Source organism: Rhinatrema bivittatum, chromosome 4 (assembly GCF_901001135.1).
Source record: "Rhinatrema bivittatum chromosome 4, aRhiBiv1.1, whole genome shotgun sequence".
Taxonomy (NCBI): Eukaryota; Metazoa; Chordata; class Amphibia; order Gymnophiona; family Rhinatrematidae; genus Rhinatrema; species Rhinatrema bivittatum.
The window spans coordinates 384,286,315-384,301,986 of NC_042618.1; the positions used below are offsets into that span (position 1 = coordinate 384,286,315).

Below are 15,672 nucleotides of genomic sequence, written 5' to 3' on the forward strand. Positions count from 1 at the left end.
AATGATCAGGCAAAGAATTGCTGGAAAAAAAAAAAAGAGGAAAAACCCCATAAGAAAAAAGGTGAGTCTCAGAGAGACCATGACCACTGTATTCCGTGGAAATAGACATAAGAGACTCCGCATGTTATAATATATGTATGGGCATGCTCAGTGAGGCTCAGTCAAAGTTCTAGAAACTTTGACATAAGTTTTCCTTGCTGGGCTGCATCGAACAATGTCACCCATGTGAGAGGACTGCCATCCTGTTTCTCCTCTGAGAACTACTGAGTGACTGCAAGTGGCTCAATGCCTTAAGTTGGCTGTTACAGTAAATCTTTGGTTCTATCTCAGTCTGCTGGTAGGGGAGAAAAACCCATCCATCTAAACTGGTCTGATGCATGATAAGGAAGCTAAATAAGATTTCACAGCTAAGTTGATTAATGAACAGAGTAGCCTAGTACTAAAATACAGAAAACCAACAACCATGGAACATACTGATTTAAGCAGCAATGTGGATCTTTTTTTTAATATTTAAAAGTTAATAATCTTTAAACAGATTGTTTTAATTTATTTCATGTATGGATAGCACGGACTGTCACAAAACAGAATATACTTAGCTGAATGAAGCTAAGGTTTCTATTTCTGGTAGAACCGAGAGTTGTAAGATAGAGAGAGGTTATTTGATTATGCAGAGGCCCCCAAACTATGACCTGAGGGCCGGATGCAGCCCTTGGCTGAATTTTATCTGGCCCCCAGCAGAAGGAGCTTGATCCAGCCCAGAGCAGTGGTGACAGGAGTTTGACCTGGTTCCTGCAGTTGTGCTGACGGGAATGCATTCCGCCGCTAACGCCAGCTCAGATACTTGAAGTCGTAAGTGCAAGTGGCAGCATGTCTGAGTGGCATGGGCAGGGCATACTGGTACAAGACCACATTAAGTGGCTGTGTTATGCATTGCTGGCGTTAGTGCTGTTTGTGCAGGAGGAGCCACTTGAGCTAAAGATGCAGAGAGGCTACAGCACAGTCATAAGGAGTTTTGAAAACTGAGGGCAGTGCTGATCACTAAGAAGGCGGCACTGATGACACTGTGGCATGGATTCTGCGGAGCTGCCAAAAAAAGCCACGTAAGGATAGTGATTCCTGGAGCTCCCAACCACACTGCCATCTCTTTGAAGTTGTGGGGGTGGGCACATGGACATCGTCCCACAAGGAAGGAGGCTTTGGAGGTGCAGAGTGTTGAAATCCTCATTATTATAACCCAAATACCAAGTCAAAGTGTCTCCCTGGATTAAGATCTCCAGCGGGGTTATTTTGCCAATACCATGAATGTGACAAGCTGCAAAAGAGAGGGGGTTGACAGGGGAGAAAGATGTAGAGAGGGAGCAAGAATGCATGGGGGTGTGCGAGACATTGTGCACCCTCCCCCCACACACACATCATCCCATACCATCTATTCACCCATCACCCCCCCCCCCTCCTACTTCCTTAGGTGAGCAGATATTGACAAGAAGGTGATAGGCAGGTTTGCCAGCTTTGGAGAAATATTATTGCTGACACTACCTGCCACACCCTAGGCTTCTATCTCCCTTCTTCCCCAGCATTTCAAATCACCTAAAAGGGCTTTACCTCCCTTCCCACAACCCCTGCCACCTCAGCAAACTAATTAACTCCCACCAGACTTCTCAGTGATTTGAAATGCCCTATGTAGTCCTTCTCTTGAAAAGTTTGTAAACCCCAGGATTATAGGAAAAGTGTGCATAAAAGTACCTGGCAGTCTGTAAGTACAGCACTGTGTTTTCCCCTTCATAGGTACAACCGGCTAATACATAAGAGTAGAGAGAGGGCAGTCCACTCAGCAATGAGTATCCATGTCCTCCACAGGCCCTGCGGCAGACCTCAACTCCGGCACTGCTGTATTCCGTTGTCAAGGCCTTCAGGCCTGCAGCAAGGGCATGAAGCTGCGAAGAGGAGCAAAGTTATTGGGAAGGCTGAAGCAAAAGCTTGCTTACCTTGCTAACTAACTGAACAGGTTGGTGTGTGAGGATGAATGCAAACAGGATGTGGGTTTGGCTTGGCTTACTTTTATCCACTCCTTCTGGAATCTTTGACTGTGCTCTCTCCTCATTTAGGATGAGGGTGGGGGAGGCCTGAAGCACCATATTGCCTTCGCTTGTGGTCAGTAAAGGTTTTTAGGCTTTTGGGCCCTCTCTACTTCTCTCCTAGTTCAGTCACTAAAGGAACAGTCCTCTTCCTCAGAAGCATTAAGTGCAGCTCCCTTTATCCCTTCAGCCAGCCAACAGGTGTCAATGTAGCATGATGGATGAGTCTCTCTCCCTCCTGGAGCAGTGACTTCTGCCTCTACAGAGCTTTCACATGAGCAGGAGGTTGGGCCTCTATGTGCCAGTGATATTTGTTTGTTTCGTGTTTTAGCTATTTTATCAAAGCTTCAAGGATTAGCCTAGTGGTTAGAGAGCAGTGAGTTGAGAACCAGGAAAGTCATCATTCTAATTCCAATTCTCCCACTGATGCTCCTTGTGACCATGGACAAGTTGTCTCCCTTACCTCAGGCAAGGACTGGAAATTTCCGGTTTTGATCTCTTGGTGCACCTGGCCGTAGAAGTCAAGCAAGTAGGGACCGAGGAAATGGAAGGCGTAAGTAGTGGCCAGCTGAGGCAGCAACTTTCCTTGCTGAGTTTGGTAGTCCAGGATCTTTGCTTCAGCATCACTACAGAAACAAACACTAACATGTTATGAAAAGGCAGACATTTGCCAGTAAAGCCATCCATGATAAAAAGAATTTCTGTCTAACCCTTAGGAAGTCTGGGCATTGACATGAGAGAAACCATGGCTGGTTCTTTTCTGGTACATATTCAATGGCCATGTCTTCAAAAAGGTTCCTCTCATTCTGTCCCTGTGGCAAAACTCTTCAAAACTGGGCCCATATTTTTAAAATAATTTTCTAGAATTCTTGTTATTGATTTTTAAAAGGTTCCAGGAGTGCTCTGGGAAACTATACACCAATGAGCCCAACTTTGGCGCCGGGTAAAATGGTAGAAGCCATTCTTAAAAACAAAATCACTGACTACCATAGATGGAAATGGCTTAATAGGAAAGTCAACATGGTATAAGCAAAAGGAAGTCTTGTCTTATCAATCTTTTAGAATTATTGCAGGCATAAGTATACATGTAAATAAAGGTGAGCCAGTTGATAGAGTATATTTGGATTTTCAGAAGGCATTTGCCAAAATCCCTCATGAGAGACTCTTCAAGAAGTTACAAAGTCATGGTATAGGAGACAGTGTCCTGTTATAGATAGGTAATTGGTTAAAAGACCAAATGGAGAAAGGTTGTTAGTGAAATACCATAGGGAATGGTACTGGGATCTGTGCTGTTTAACATATTCATAAATTATCTAGAAGAGGGAACAACTAGCAAGGCAATCAAATTTGCAGATAGCAAAAATTATTCAAATTTGTAAAAACAAAATAAAAAAAAATGGGTAGTGGATTGCAAGGAAATGCAGAAGGACCTTTTGGGACTAGGAGATTGGGCAATTGAATGGTAGATGAAATGTAATATGGAAAAGTGCAGAGTTATGTACATGATGAGAAATTACTACTTACCTGATAATTTCCTTTTCTTTAATGAAGACAGGTTATTCATCTCTACCAGCAGATGGAGACGGAGCAAAGTTGACGTCACGGTATATATACCCCTGCACTGACATCAGCCCACCAGTATTCTCTGCAAACGCCAACTGTGGACAGATTAACAATATTTGATTATAACTAGCACTCAGATAACAGAGAACACTGAGCTCTGACAAAGAGTGCAACATCACTAATCTAGAGACTGTAATGAACACTTACCAATCATCCCTGGAAACGCAGCCACTCAAGAGGAGACCGAAGCCAAGGGTGGGAAGATGGAGTAAACTGTATTCACTAAAGAAAAGGAAATTATCAGGTAAGTAGTAATTTCTCATTTCTTAGCATCAGACAGGTTAAGCCACACCAGTGGGGTGTACCAAAGCTACTCCCTAATAGGGCGAGAGGCTGCACGCTCAAAGGCTGCATCCTCCCAAATCTGCACATCCAGGCAGCAATACCTGGAAAAATATACAATGGAGAATCACATCATAGCTTGGCAAAACTCAACAGAAGACCATCAAAGCTCCGGCCATGACACTGCTCGAGCTCTAGTGGAATGTGTCCTAACCCGTCTAGGTAACGGCTGCTCAGTATTCACATACGTGACTGAGATAACTTCCTTTATCCAGAAATCTATGGTAGCCCACGACGCCGACTCACCCTGTCTCTGGGGATAATAAACAGGTGGTCAGTGTTCTTGAGAGGTTTAGAAACCTCCAAATACCTCACCAGATGCCTTTTGACATCCAAGATCTGCAACAGAGGATATTTGTTCATATCTCTCACTCTCTCTCTCCTTGTCCAGGCATTGGCAGGGAAACTGAATGATCCAAGCGAAAAATCCAAGACCACTTTTGGCAAAAAAGGCAGAACAGATCAAAGCTGGACCGCCCTTGGAGACACCCACAGGAATGGTCCCCGGCCGAAGAGCCAGCAGCACAAAACTCCATGTGCAGAACAAATTGCCATGAGAACATCATCCTCAAACTCAGTAACCTCAAGGAAGAAAAGAGAAACCTGCCCAAAAGTTCTAGAACCAGATTAAGGTTCCATAAGAGCACCGGCAACCATAAGGGGGAACGATGATGCTTTACCCCCTTCAAAACTGGACCATATTTGAATGGGCTGACAAGGGTCTACCATTCACCTGACCCTGGAATTGGGCAAGATCTGCCACCTGCTCCTTCAAGGAGTTACGGGCCAAGCCCTTAAGTAGCCCATCCTGTAAGAATTGCAAAATGAGCGGCATCTTAATAGAACAAGAAGCATTCCTCATTCCTCACACCAAACCTCAAACACACTCCAATCTCTAACATAAGCTAAGGAAGTGGAAAACTTCTGCTCTTGAAGCAAGGTGGAAAACACAGCAGTGGAAAATCCATGCTTCAGCAACTGAACAAAAATTAAGCTGGAACTTTGTGAAGAACAAGTCCCTGTCGTAGCAGGTCCCTGTGGATCATAAACCAGAAGGAGAGTTCATCAGGAACATCCACAATTATGAATACCACAGCCTCTCGGGCCAATCTGGAGTCACCAGAAGCACCAATCCCATGTGTCCTGTGATCTTTCAAATCACTCTGCCCAACATGAGCCACTCCTGAATGAGATCATTCACACCAAGATCTTCTGATCTCTACTGCAATGGAAAAAGTGAGGAACCTTTGCACTGTGCGATATCGCCAGTAAGTCTAAAAACAGTAGACCCTAGAAGGCTACTATGAGCTGGCACGCCTCGTCTGTCATCTCCCAGTCTCTCGATCCAGTCTCTGCCTGCTGAGAAAATCGGCATTTACATTGCCCTCTCCTGCAATGTGGAAGGCAGAGATCTCTTGAAGATATACCTCCGCCCAGTCCTGTCCTGTGACACTTGCTGGCCTTTGGCACCACGTGACCCTTCAAGCAGTCAATAAATCGCAAGCATGCCAGTCGAACAGCACATGCTTCCAGCCAAGAGATGCCCCAGAGAGTCCTCTGCACTGCAGATCCCCTGCGCTATCAACTCTTGATAGTGAGCTCCTTATCTCCGGAGGCTTGCATCCATGGTGTGCACCAGCTAGTCCAGGATCTGTAGGGAATGCCCTTCCTTAGATCATCCGCTTTCAACCACTACTATAATTGGATCCTGATCTACACCAGCAACTGAAGTCGCATCAAGTAGTCCTGAGACTTAGTGCAAACAGGATGCACTGAAGAGGACGCATATTTGTCCTTGCCCATGGAACCACCTCCAGGGAGGCTACAATCAAAACTAGCAATTGTAGATAAGACCACACCTTTAGGAGGAATAACATTTTCAATAGCTGCACCTGTGCCAACAGTTTCTGGCAGGAATGTTCTGCCTTACTTCGTGTTGAAACAAACACTGAGTTAAAGCAACGTCTGAGATGGCTTAAGACTGCTCTTGGCTAGAAGATCACCTTACATGAGATCTGAAGACTCTCCTCCATGCTCTTGGCCTGAATTAACCAAGCTAGGTATGAGAAAATCAGAATGCCATCCTCTCTCAACCCTGCCGCTATCACCACTGTGACTTTGGCAAGGTTTTGGAGACTGTGGCTCGACCTGATAACACTCAAAAGTAGCGCTCAAAACTGATAACACTACCCCAAAACGGCGAACTGCGGAAACAGCTAATGCTCCAGCCAAATGGGCATATGCCTCTGACAGATCCAGAAATGTCAGAAATTCCCCTGACTGTACTGCCATTATCATTAAGCTTAAGGTTTCCATACAGAATTAAGTCACTCGCCAATGATGATTGACCCACTTTTTGGTGCAAGATAAGGCGAGAGGAACCTTCCTTCTCAGGAATAATGAAATAAACAGAATAACGGCTCGTATCTTCTTGTGACTTGTCAGTTTCAGGAGCCTTGACAACATAAACTCCACTGCCTATCTCTTCTGCGGAGAGATGCAGAGACATGCCATGAAGATATCCCTAGGAATGCAGAGAAAGCGCCAGAGCACCGCCTTCCTTTATCACTCCAGAACCCACTGGTCTGACGTGAACTTGACCCATCTCTGGTTAAAACGAGGTAGGAGACTCTTTATCTCTTGCTCTTTGAGATGGGTCACAAACCTTCGCTGGGGGTGGTCGGGAGGCACCTCCACCCGAGTCTGTGCCCCGTCTGGGCTGCCCGGGCCGAAAAGACTTGAGCCCTACACAGGGACCATCCTCTAAGAAGATACCTCTCTAGCAACTGAGGAAACAGGACTCATTTATTGGCCATCTTTGGTGGGGTTTTTTTTTGTTTTGGTTTTTTTTAACTCACTCCCAAACAAGAGGAATCCTTTAAGGGGCAATTCCGTAAGATTAAACTTTGAAACTGAATCGGCCAAACAACAGTTCAGCCACAGCTGCCACCTGGCTGCTATCCTGAAGCCATTCCTCTGGCAGAGGTACAAACCAGGTCCAGCATGCATCTGCCAAAAAGGCGGTGGCCAGTTCCATCACTGCCCTGGTATTCAAACTCGACTCATCTTCCAGAAATCGGAACAGACAAGAGTGAGCCACCAGGGAGCAGCAAGAAGCTATCTCATCCTTCAATACTGCTCCCCTTCGAAAGGAATGATCATCCGCTTGGTGATGGAATTCATAAGGGCATTCCCATTTTAGAAAAAACAACTGTTCTCTCTCTCGCACCAGATCCAGGGATACAGCCCTACCAAGGCTCATTACCCTCTAAAATCAGGTTCTGGAGCATCCCATTCAAGACCACCTTGAATAGCATCCATAATGGGGAAATAACTTCTTTGACTCAGAAATGGAATCAACACCCGGCATTCCCAACATCTTAGGTGTCAGGGTTAGAAGAGCCGGCAACTTATCTCTAAGACAGAACACTCTGTAAGGAATGTTTTCATCCTCCATGCCACCCGGGTCCCTACCAGAGTGACCCGAAGCAGGTTGAGGCATACTCTGATACTTACCCACGGCACAAGAACTGCGGGATTCCGCAGTCTGCAATCCTAAAAACATTTTTTTATATAACTTTTATATATATATATAAAAGGACATATATATATATATATAAAAGGACATATATATATATATATATATATATATATATATAAAAGGACATATATATATATATATATATATATATATATAAAAGGACATATATATATATATATATATATATATATATAAAAGGACATATATATATATATATATATATATATATAAAAGGACATATATATATATATATATATATATATATATATATATATAAAAGGACATATATATAAAGGACATCCAGGCCTGGGTTGCCCAAGTACGGGATGGACATAAGCACATATGTCAGATGCTCAAAACTTGTATGCCCAACTACGCAGCCTAGACAGTCACCCAGCCTGGACGCGCAGGCACAAATCGACGTTGGGCACTATTTCACGGCAGACCTGCACAGACTAAAGCACAAAAACGCCACCGTGGCCTACCAAGTGGCAACTTAGAAGCTTGAGAGCAGGACCTAGCCCAAAAGGCCGCTTAACCCACCAAAACTGCTGTAACTCCCAAGCCCCCGTGGAGGCAGAGGCAAACATCGGATCGGCTTGCCGAGGCTTGGAGACCAGAATAGGAGAGAGGGTGGGAGGAATCCCTAACATTCTCTCTCTCTCACGTCCTTCTTCTTTACTCCTTAACTGAACTCAGCCCATCCAAGCCAAGTACAGAGTCTGTCTCCGGCTGCATGGGGCAATCACAGCCGCACTCAGCTTCCTGTACCCGCTAGCTTTTCAGCTGTTCTCCCCACACCAGAAAACAGGCTACCAGACCAAGGTACATGACTGAAGGAGGGATCATGAGATTTAACCTCAGAAGAAACTCGATTGAGTGAGGGACCATAAGGTATCACCTCAGGAGAAACTGTGCATAATTAATCTTCTTCTTTCTCCTTTTTTTTTTTAAACAAGCAATCTCCTGCAGGGAAATGCATGTTCACCATCTGTTGGAAATGGAGAATACTGGTGGGCTGATGTCATTGCAGGGGTATATATACCATGACATCAGCTTTGCTTTGTCTCCATCTGCTGGTAGAGGTGCATAACCCACTGGTGTGGATTAACCTGTCTCAATGCTAAGAAAGGAAAAATAATCTCAACTACAGGTTCGTAATGCTGGGTTCTGATTTGGGAGTCACCACAAAGGAAAAAGACCTTGGTGTCCTTGTGGACAATACTTTGTAATCCTTGGCTCAGTGTGTGGCAGTGCTCAGTCATTTTTTCACTTTCAGGATGTCGCGGTCCTCACACCAGGCTTCGAATATTCTCAATATTGAGCAGAAGTAAATAGATGCAAGTAAAAGACTGACGTGCGTTTCTTTGGCAGGTTTTAAAATAGCAACTTGGGGGTCACATGATGCGGTGAGCTGAAGAGGATGTGCTGTGCAGAACTCCAGGTGTCCCGCTCTTAATTCCACCCTTTCTACGCTGCTTTTGAGCTAATTCTCTCTCAATACTTGCAAGTTCTTTTTGCATTTATGTCGACTGTACTGTTCATGCAACGTTCACCGACCAGCATGCCCATTAAGACCGGCAAAAAAGAAAAGGAGAAACCCAAGTCTATTGACTCTAAGATGGTGGCCCAATCAGACCCTGCAGAGAAAAGGCGATTACTGGCATGATAGAAGAGGAGATCAAAGCCATAATTTTAGAGGCTTTGGGCGCTAAACTATCGGGAATCTCGTCACAGCTAATGGAGGTGAGAACTGCTTTATCTGAACTCTACCCCTGTCTTGAACAAACTGAAGGCAGAGTCTCCTTGTTAGAAGACGACTCTTTAGCTATGACTGCAAAAGTGGCGATGCTCGAAAAAGCTGTAGCCAAGCACTACACTAAACTTGAAGATCTAGAAAACAGATTGTGTCATTCTCACCTGCATTTCTTAGGCCTCCCAAAATCTATTGCTGATAAGAATCTGGGGTCGTTCCTCGAGTCATGGCTACCAGGAACACTTAATATCCCGGACCTGGCCTCAACTTTAATGATTGAGAGGGCCCACTGCTTAGGCCCGCAGAAGGACCAAAGACCCATGTCCGAGACTGGTGATGGCGAAAATCCTCAATTTTGGCATAAGCAGGCCATTTTGCAGGCTTACTGCAAGCATCCTGACCTCTCATATAACTCACAACGAGTGCAAATATTGGAGAAATTACTTACCCGATAATTTCGTTTTCCTTTGTGTAGACAGATGGACTCAGGACCAATGGGTATAGTGTACTCCTGATAGCAGTTGGGAGACGGAGTCAGATTTCAATCTGACATCAGCCTACATATACCCGTGCAGGAAGCTTAGCTCTTCAGTATTCTCCTTGAAAAGCAATTGTGGATATATGTGTGTTTTAATAACTTGGTTAACTTGGCTAACTTGATTAACTTGGACTGATTGAACTGATTTCCAATTGGAGAATGCCAGTGCTGAAAGGCCCCGACTGAAAGGCCCCGACACCTGGCAATTATGGGTGTCTTGAACTAGAGGTAAAACCTGCCTTACCCGTGCTTGTCTTGCACTCGGGGATTGTCACCCGAGGTTTCCGGATTTTGGAGCAGCCGTGTGCGGGATGCTGAGTCCATCTGTCTACACTAAGGAAAATGAAATTATCAGGTAAGTAATTTCTCCATTTCCTAGCGTGTAGCAGATGGACTCAGGACCAATGGGATGTACAAAAGCTACTCCCGAATCGGGTGGGAGGCTGCCCATGGCCCACTTAGTACTGCCCTTGCAAATGATGTGTCCTCCCGGGCCTGGACATCCAAGCGGTAGAACCTCGAGAAGGTGTGTATGGAGGACCACATCACCGCCCGACAGATCTTGGCAGGTGAGAGCATCTTGGTTTCTGCCCAGGACACTGCCTGGGCCCTTGTGGAATGTGCCTTGACTTGTAGAGGTGGAGGCTTCCCTGTCTCTACGTAGGCCGCCTTGATTACTTCTTTAATCCAGCGGGCTATGGTTGCCCGCGAGGCCGCTTCCCCTTGTTTTTTCCCCACTGTGAAGGACGAATAGGTGGTCCGTCTTTCATACGGATTCCGATCTTTCCAGGTATTGGACTAGGAGTCTGCCGACGTTAAGATGGCAAAGAAGGCGTGAATCTTCAGAGTCCTTATGTTCGTCTGGCGATGGCAGGGCGATGGTTTGGTTTAGATGGAAATGAGAAACCACCTTCGGAAGGAAGGAGGGAGGGGACAGTGCGAAGCTGTATGGACCCCAGTGTGAATCTGAAGAACGGTTCCTGACAGGATAGTGCTTGAAGCTCTGAGATGCGACGGGCTGAACATATTGCCACGAGGAACGCAGTCTTCATGGTCAGAAGCCGCAGTGACAGACCGTGTGTTGGTCTGAAGGAAGCTCCCGCTAGGAAGTCTAGTACTAGATTGAGATTCCATAGGGGCACCGGCCACTTTAGGTGTGGTTGGATTTGCTTGACACCTCTCAGGAAGCAGGAGACGTCTGGATGGGATGATAGACTGATGCTGTCCACTGAAGCAGGCCAGTGTGGCCACCTGAACCTTGAGGGAGTTGAGAGACAACCCCTTCTTCAATCCGTCCTGCAGAAATTCCAGGATCATGGGGATTTTGACTGTCCGTTGAAGGATGTTGCGGTCCTCACACCAGGCTTCGAATATTCTCCATATTCGTATGTAAGTAAGAGACGTGGAAAACTTGTGTGCTCGGAGCAAGGTGTCAATCACTGCCTTGGAATATCCATTCTTCTTCAGGCGAGTCCTCTCAATGGCCAGACCGTAAGAGAGAATAGAGTTAGGTCTTCGTGGAGGATCGGTCCTTGCCGGAGCAGGTCCCTGTGTGGAGGAAGGCAAGAGGGTTCCCCGCAAGAAGTCTTCGCCTATCTGTGTACCATGGCCTTCTTGGCCAGTCTGGGGCCACTGGAAGTACTAGCCCCCTGTGGTGTTCTATCTTGCGGATGATCCCACCCAGTAGTGGCCATGGAGGAAAGGCGTACAGCAGGTCTTCCTGTGTCCAGGTCTGGACGAGGGCGTTGATTCCCTGGGATTGCGGTTCTCGTCTGCGGCTGAAGAACTCGGGATCTTGGGCGTTGGAGAGGGTTGCCAGTAGATCCATGGCTGGGGTTCCCCAGTGATTTACTATCAACTGAAAGGCTGTGGTTGACAGTGTCCATTCCACTTGGTCTAGACTCTCTCTGCTTAGATAATCCACAGTGACGTTGTGTTTTCCCATGATGTGGGCGGCTGAGATCCCTTGCAGGTTTGCTTCCACTCACACCATTAGAGGGTCTATTTCCAGGGACACCTGTTGGCTTCTTGTTCCTCCCTGGTGGTTGATGTAGGCAACTGTTGTGGCGTTATCCGACATGACTGACAGATTCACCCCGGAGCCTGTGACTGAATCGTAGGCAGGCTATTCTGACTGCTCGGGCCTCCAGTCGGTTATGTTCCATCCCAACTCTCGCAGGCTTGCATCCATGGTGAGAAGGATCCAGATCGGTAGGGATAGTCTTACTCCCTTGCTCAGATGGTCTTCTTGTAGCCACCATTGGAGCTGGGTCTGAACCTCTGCCGGTAGCTGGAGGCGGATGGAGTAGTTCTGGGACATCGGTTCCACCATGACTGTAGGAAATGTTATAGTGGATGCATGTGGGCCCCTGCATGTGGGACGACTTCTAGGGTCGATGTCATGAGACCGAGAACTTAGAAGTAGTCCCATATCTTGGGGCGAGCATAGTTCAACAGTTTTCGCAATTGGTCCATCAGTTTCCTTCTCCTTGTAGGGGGAAGAACAACCTTGTCTTGTTTGGTGTCGAACCGGACTCCCAGGTACTCTAATGATTGGGAGGGCTGCAAGCAGCTCTTGGTTGAGTTGACCACCCACCTGAGATTCTGCAATAGATTCTGGACTCTGGTGGTTGCCTGGTAACTTTCCTCTGGAGATTTTGCCCTGATCAGACAATCGTCCAGATACAGATGTACGAGGATTCCTTCTTTCCTCAATGTCACTGCCACTACACCATGATTTTGGTGAACGTCCGAGGAGCAGTAGCTAGTCTGAAGGGTAGTGCCCGGAACTGGTAATGATGGTCCAGTATTGCACAGCGTAGGAAACGCTGATGGTCGTGGTGGACCGGGATGTGGAGATAGGCTTCGGATAGATCCAGTGAAGTCAGGAATTCTCCCAGTTGTACTGCCCTTATGACTGAGCGTAGGGTTTCCATACGGAAGTGCGGTACCCTCAGGTAGCGATCGACGGACTTAAGGTCCAGGATGGGCTGGAACGTTCCCTCCTTCTTGGGACGATAAAATAGATGGAATAGTGACCAGTATTTTGTTTGTGTTTGGGCACAGAGGTTATCGCCTTTAGGCTGAGTAGTTTTGTCAGTGTGGTTTCCACTGCCATTCTCTTGGAGGAGGAGTGGCACGGTGATCTCACAAATTTGTCTGGAGGGATGCTGTGGAAGTCCAGATAGAATCCCTCTCGAATGACGGTTAGGACCCACTTGTCCGATGTTATCTCAACCCATCTTTGGTAGAAGAGGGTGAGTCTGCCTCCTATGGCTTCTTCCTGTAGATTGGTCTGTTGATTCTCATTGTGGGGTGCGACCGGGGCCTGTACCTGAGCCGGCTCCCCTCTTGTTAAGAACATAAGAAAATGCCATACTGGGTCAGACCAAGGGTCCATCAAGCCCAGCATCCTGTTTCCAACAGTGGCCAATCCAGGCCATAAGAACCTGGAAGTACCCAAAAACTACTATTCCATGTAACCATTGCTAATGGCAGTGGCTATTCTCTAAGTGAACTTAATAGCAGGTAATGTTGTGTCTGTTTCGAAAGGACTGACCCCTGCCCGTGGGCGAGGCGCTTGGTATGTGTTTTTGTACCGTCTAACCGCTGGGCTCCTCTGCCCTTGGTTCTTCGGGGAGAGGAGCGCTGGTTTCTTTTGTTCCTTTCCTCCGGTAACTGAAATACTGGGGATTTGCCCCATTTGTTGGCTAACTTCTTCAGTTCGCTTCCGAACAGGAGGGATCCTTTAAAGGGTATTCTCGTGAATTTCGTCTTGGAGGTCGCGTCGGCTGACCAATTTCAGAGCCATAGTTGCCTTCTGGCTGCCACTATAGATGAGACACCCCTGGCTGAGGTGCGCACCAGGTCAGAGGTCACATCCGTGAGGAAAGATATCGCCGGTTCTAATGTTTCGGCGGAAGTGTTTGTGTCCCTGGAGAGAAGCAAGCAGGCACGTGTCACCACGGCGAAGCAGGAAGCGATCTGCACGGACATTGCTGCGACATCAAATGACTGTTTAAGGATGGATTCCTGAGGTCGGTCTGGGCATCCTTGAGTACAGCTCCTCCTTCGACTGGGATGGTAGTGTGCTTTGAGACAGCGCAGACCATGGCGTCCACTTTTGGGAACCCTAGGAGTTCTTTGGCTGTGGGTTCCAGGGGGTATAGGGCTTCTAGGGCCCGTCCTCCTTTGAAGTTGGCCTCCGGGGCATTCCATTTCAGGTCAATCAGTTGTTGTACGGCCTGCAGCATTGGGAAATAGCATGAAGCCAGACGGAGACCGACCAAAACTGGGTTCATCTTTGGTTCTGCTGTGGTACTTGCCCCAGGAATGGCCAGTGACTTCAGGCTCAGAGACACAAGATCTGGTAACTCGTCTTTGGAGAAGAATCGCATCATGGTTCGGTATGGTTCCATCCCTGGAGGGATTTCCCCTTCTTCCAGGGAGTCAGGCTCTTCCCCCGAGGTGTCTGTGTCCCCTACGGGGAGGCTTTTGCCCAGTAGTAGCATGCCTCAGGGGTCCGAGGGGGGTTTGGAGGGTCTTGCGGTTCTGGTGGAGACTATGGCTGTGGTTCTGGTGTAGCCTGTGGCTATGTCACAGGCGATACCGATTGCGCCTGGACAAAGATTTGCAGGCCTTTGAAGAATTCAACCCAGGAAAAGGTCCCTGGGTTGATATTGAATCCAGTGGAGTTCCCTGAGGTGCCCATGTGAGGAGGGTCTGGGGTACTATCATTGGTGGAGCCGGATTCCTCTACTGGCTGAGGAGGACCTTGCCTCGGTTCCCCCAGAGCCTTTTCGCACTGCAGGCATAGGGCAGAGGCCACCGAATTGCGCAGCTCTAAGGTGCCAGGCTGGGCAGAGGGCTTGTCCCTTGGCTTTCTTGGCCAGCGGTGCCATGGATTTGTGCGTGTGGAGTGGCTCAAAACTCATCTGTGTGCGTAGGTACGCGCGCCAGGAAACTTAGTTGTGCGCTCCAGGAGCTTCGTGTAGAATGCGGAAGATGTGCGTGCAGGCCACTATTTGTGCGCTTAGCGGGGATGCGCGCGCCGCTGTGCACACAGGCCTATCTTTGCGCCCGGCACCATTGTGCATGCCGATGTGCGCCTGGCACCGTTGTGCACACGGTACAGATGCGCACGCCACTGTGCGCACAAGTCTTTTGTGCACCCGGCTTGCCGCTGTGCGCACGGCTCAGTTGTGCGGACAATATGGCGATCAAGGGGGGGAAATGGCACCGACAACCACGCGGGAAAGATGGCAACCCCCATAGAGGGTCTCCACGTATGAGGACCCTCGCACCAGTTCGGGGTCTAGCCCAGACGGGGCTGCTGCTCAACCCAATTTATGAGACACCGGAAGGACGATATGTGCGGCCAACCGAGCCTCAGAGACCAGAGACTTGAAGAAAGCTTTCTACCTTACCTTGTCTCGGCACTTCCTGGTCTCGTGCCGGGCGGTCTCCAGCTGTGGGGGGGGGGGGGGGGGGGGAAGAGGAAAAATACCTTCACCGCCGTGCTCGTATTGCACCCCTGCCTCCCAGCCACTCTGGGGCTAAGTCCACGCTGGGAACCGGCTACCGGACCGAGGCTTACCTCTGAGGGATCTCGGAAATCACCTCAGGAATTCTTGACTGGGGAGGGACCCTTAGGGATCACTGCAGGAGAGCGGGGCTCGTCTTGTAGAGGTAAGATTTTATCTCTTCTTTGGTTTGGATTTTCTAACGCTGTGCAAGCATGTGTAGTGTCCCTAACTGCTTAGGAGACGGAGAAATACTGAAGAGCTAAGCTTCCTGT

At 47.8% G+C, this 15,672-nt stretch overlaps 1 protein-coding gene across 3 annotated transcripts in view; it reads right to left on the reverse strand.

Annotated features, from left to right (window-relative positions):
* The window catches only part of ACOX2 (acyl-CoA oxidase 2), a 120,583-nt gene that overhangs the window by 48,090 nt on the left and 56,821 nt on the right, over nucleotides 1-15,672 (reverse strand). For all 3 annotated transcript variants that reach the window (XM_029600981.1, XM_029600980.1, XM_029600979.1), the window contains 2 exons: nucleotides 2,539-2,701; nucleotides 1,744-1,934 (listed from right to left, as the gene is read on the reverse strand). In XM_029600981.1, coding sequence (XP_029456841.1) covers nucleotides 1,744-1,934; nucleotides 2,539-2,701 — 354 coding nt within the window. The remainder of the gene's footprint in view (nucleotides 1-1,743; nucleotides 1,935-2,538; nucleotides 2,702-15,672) is intronic.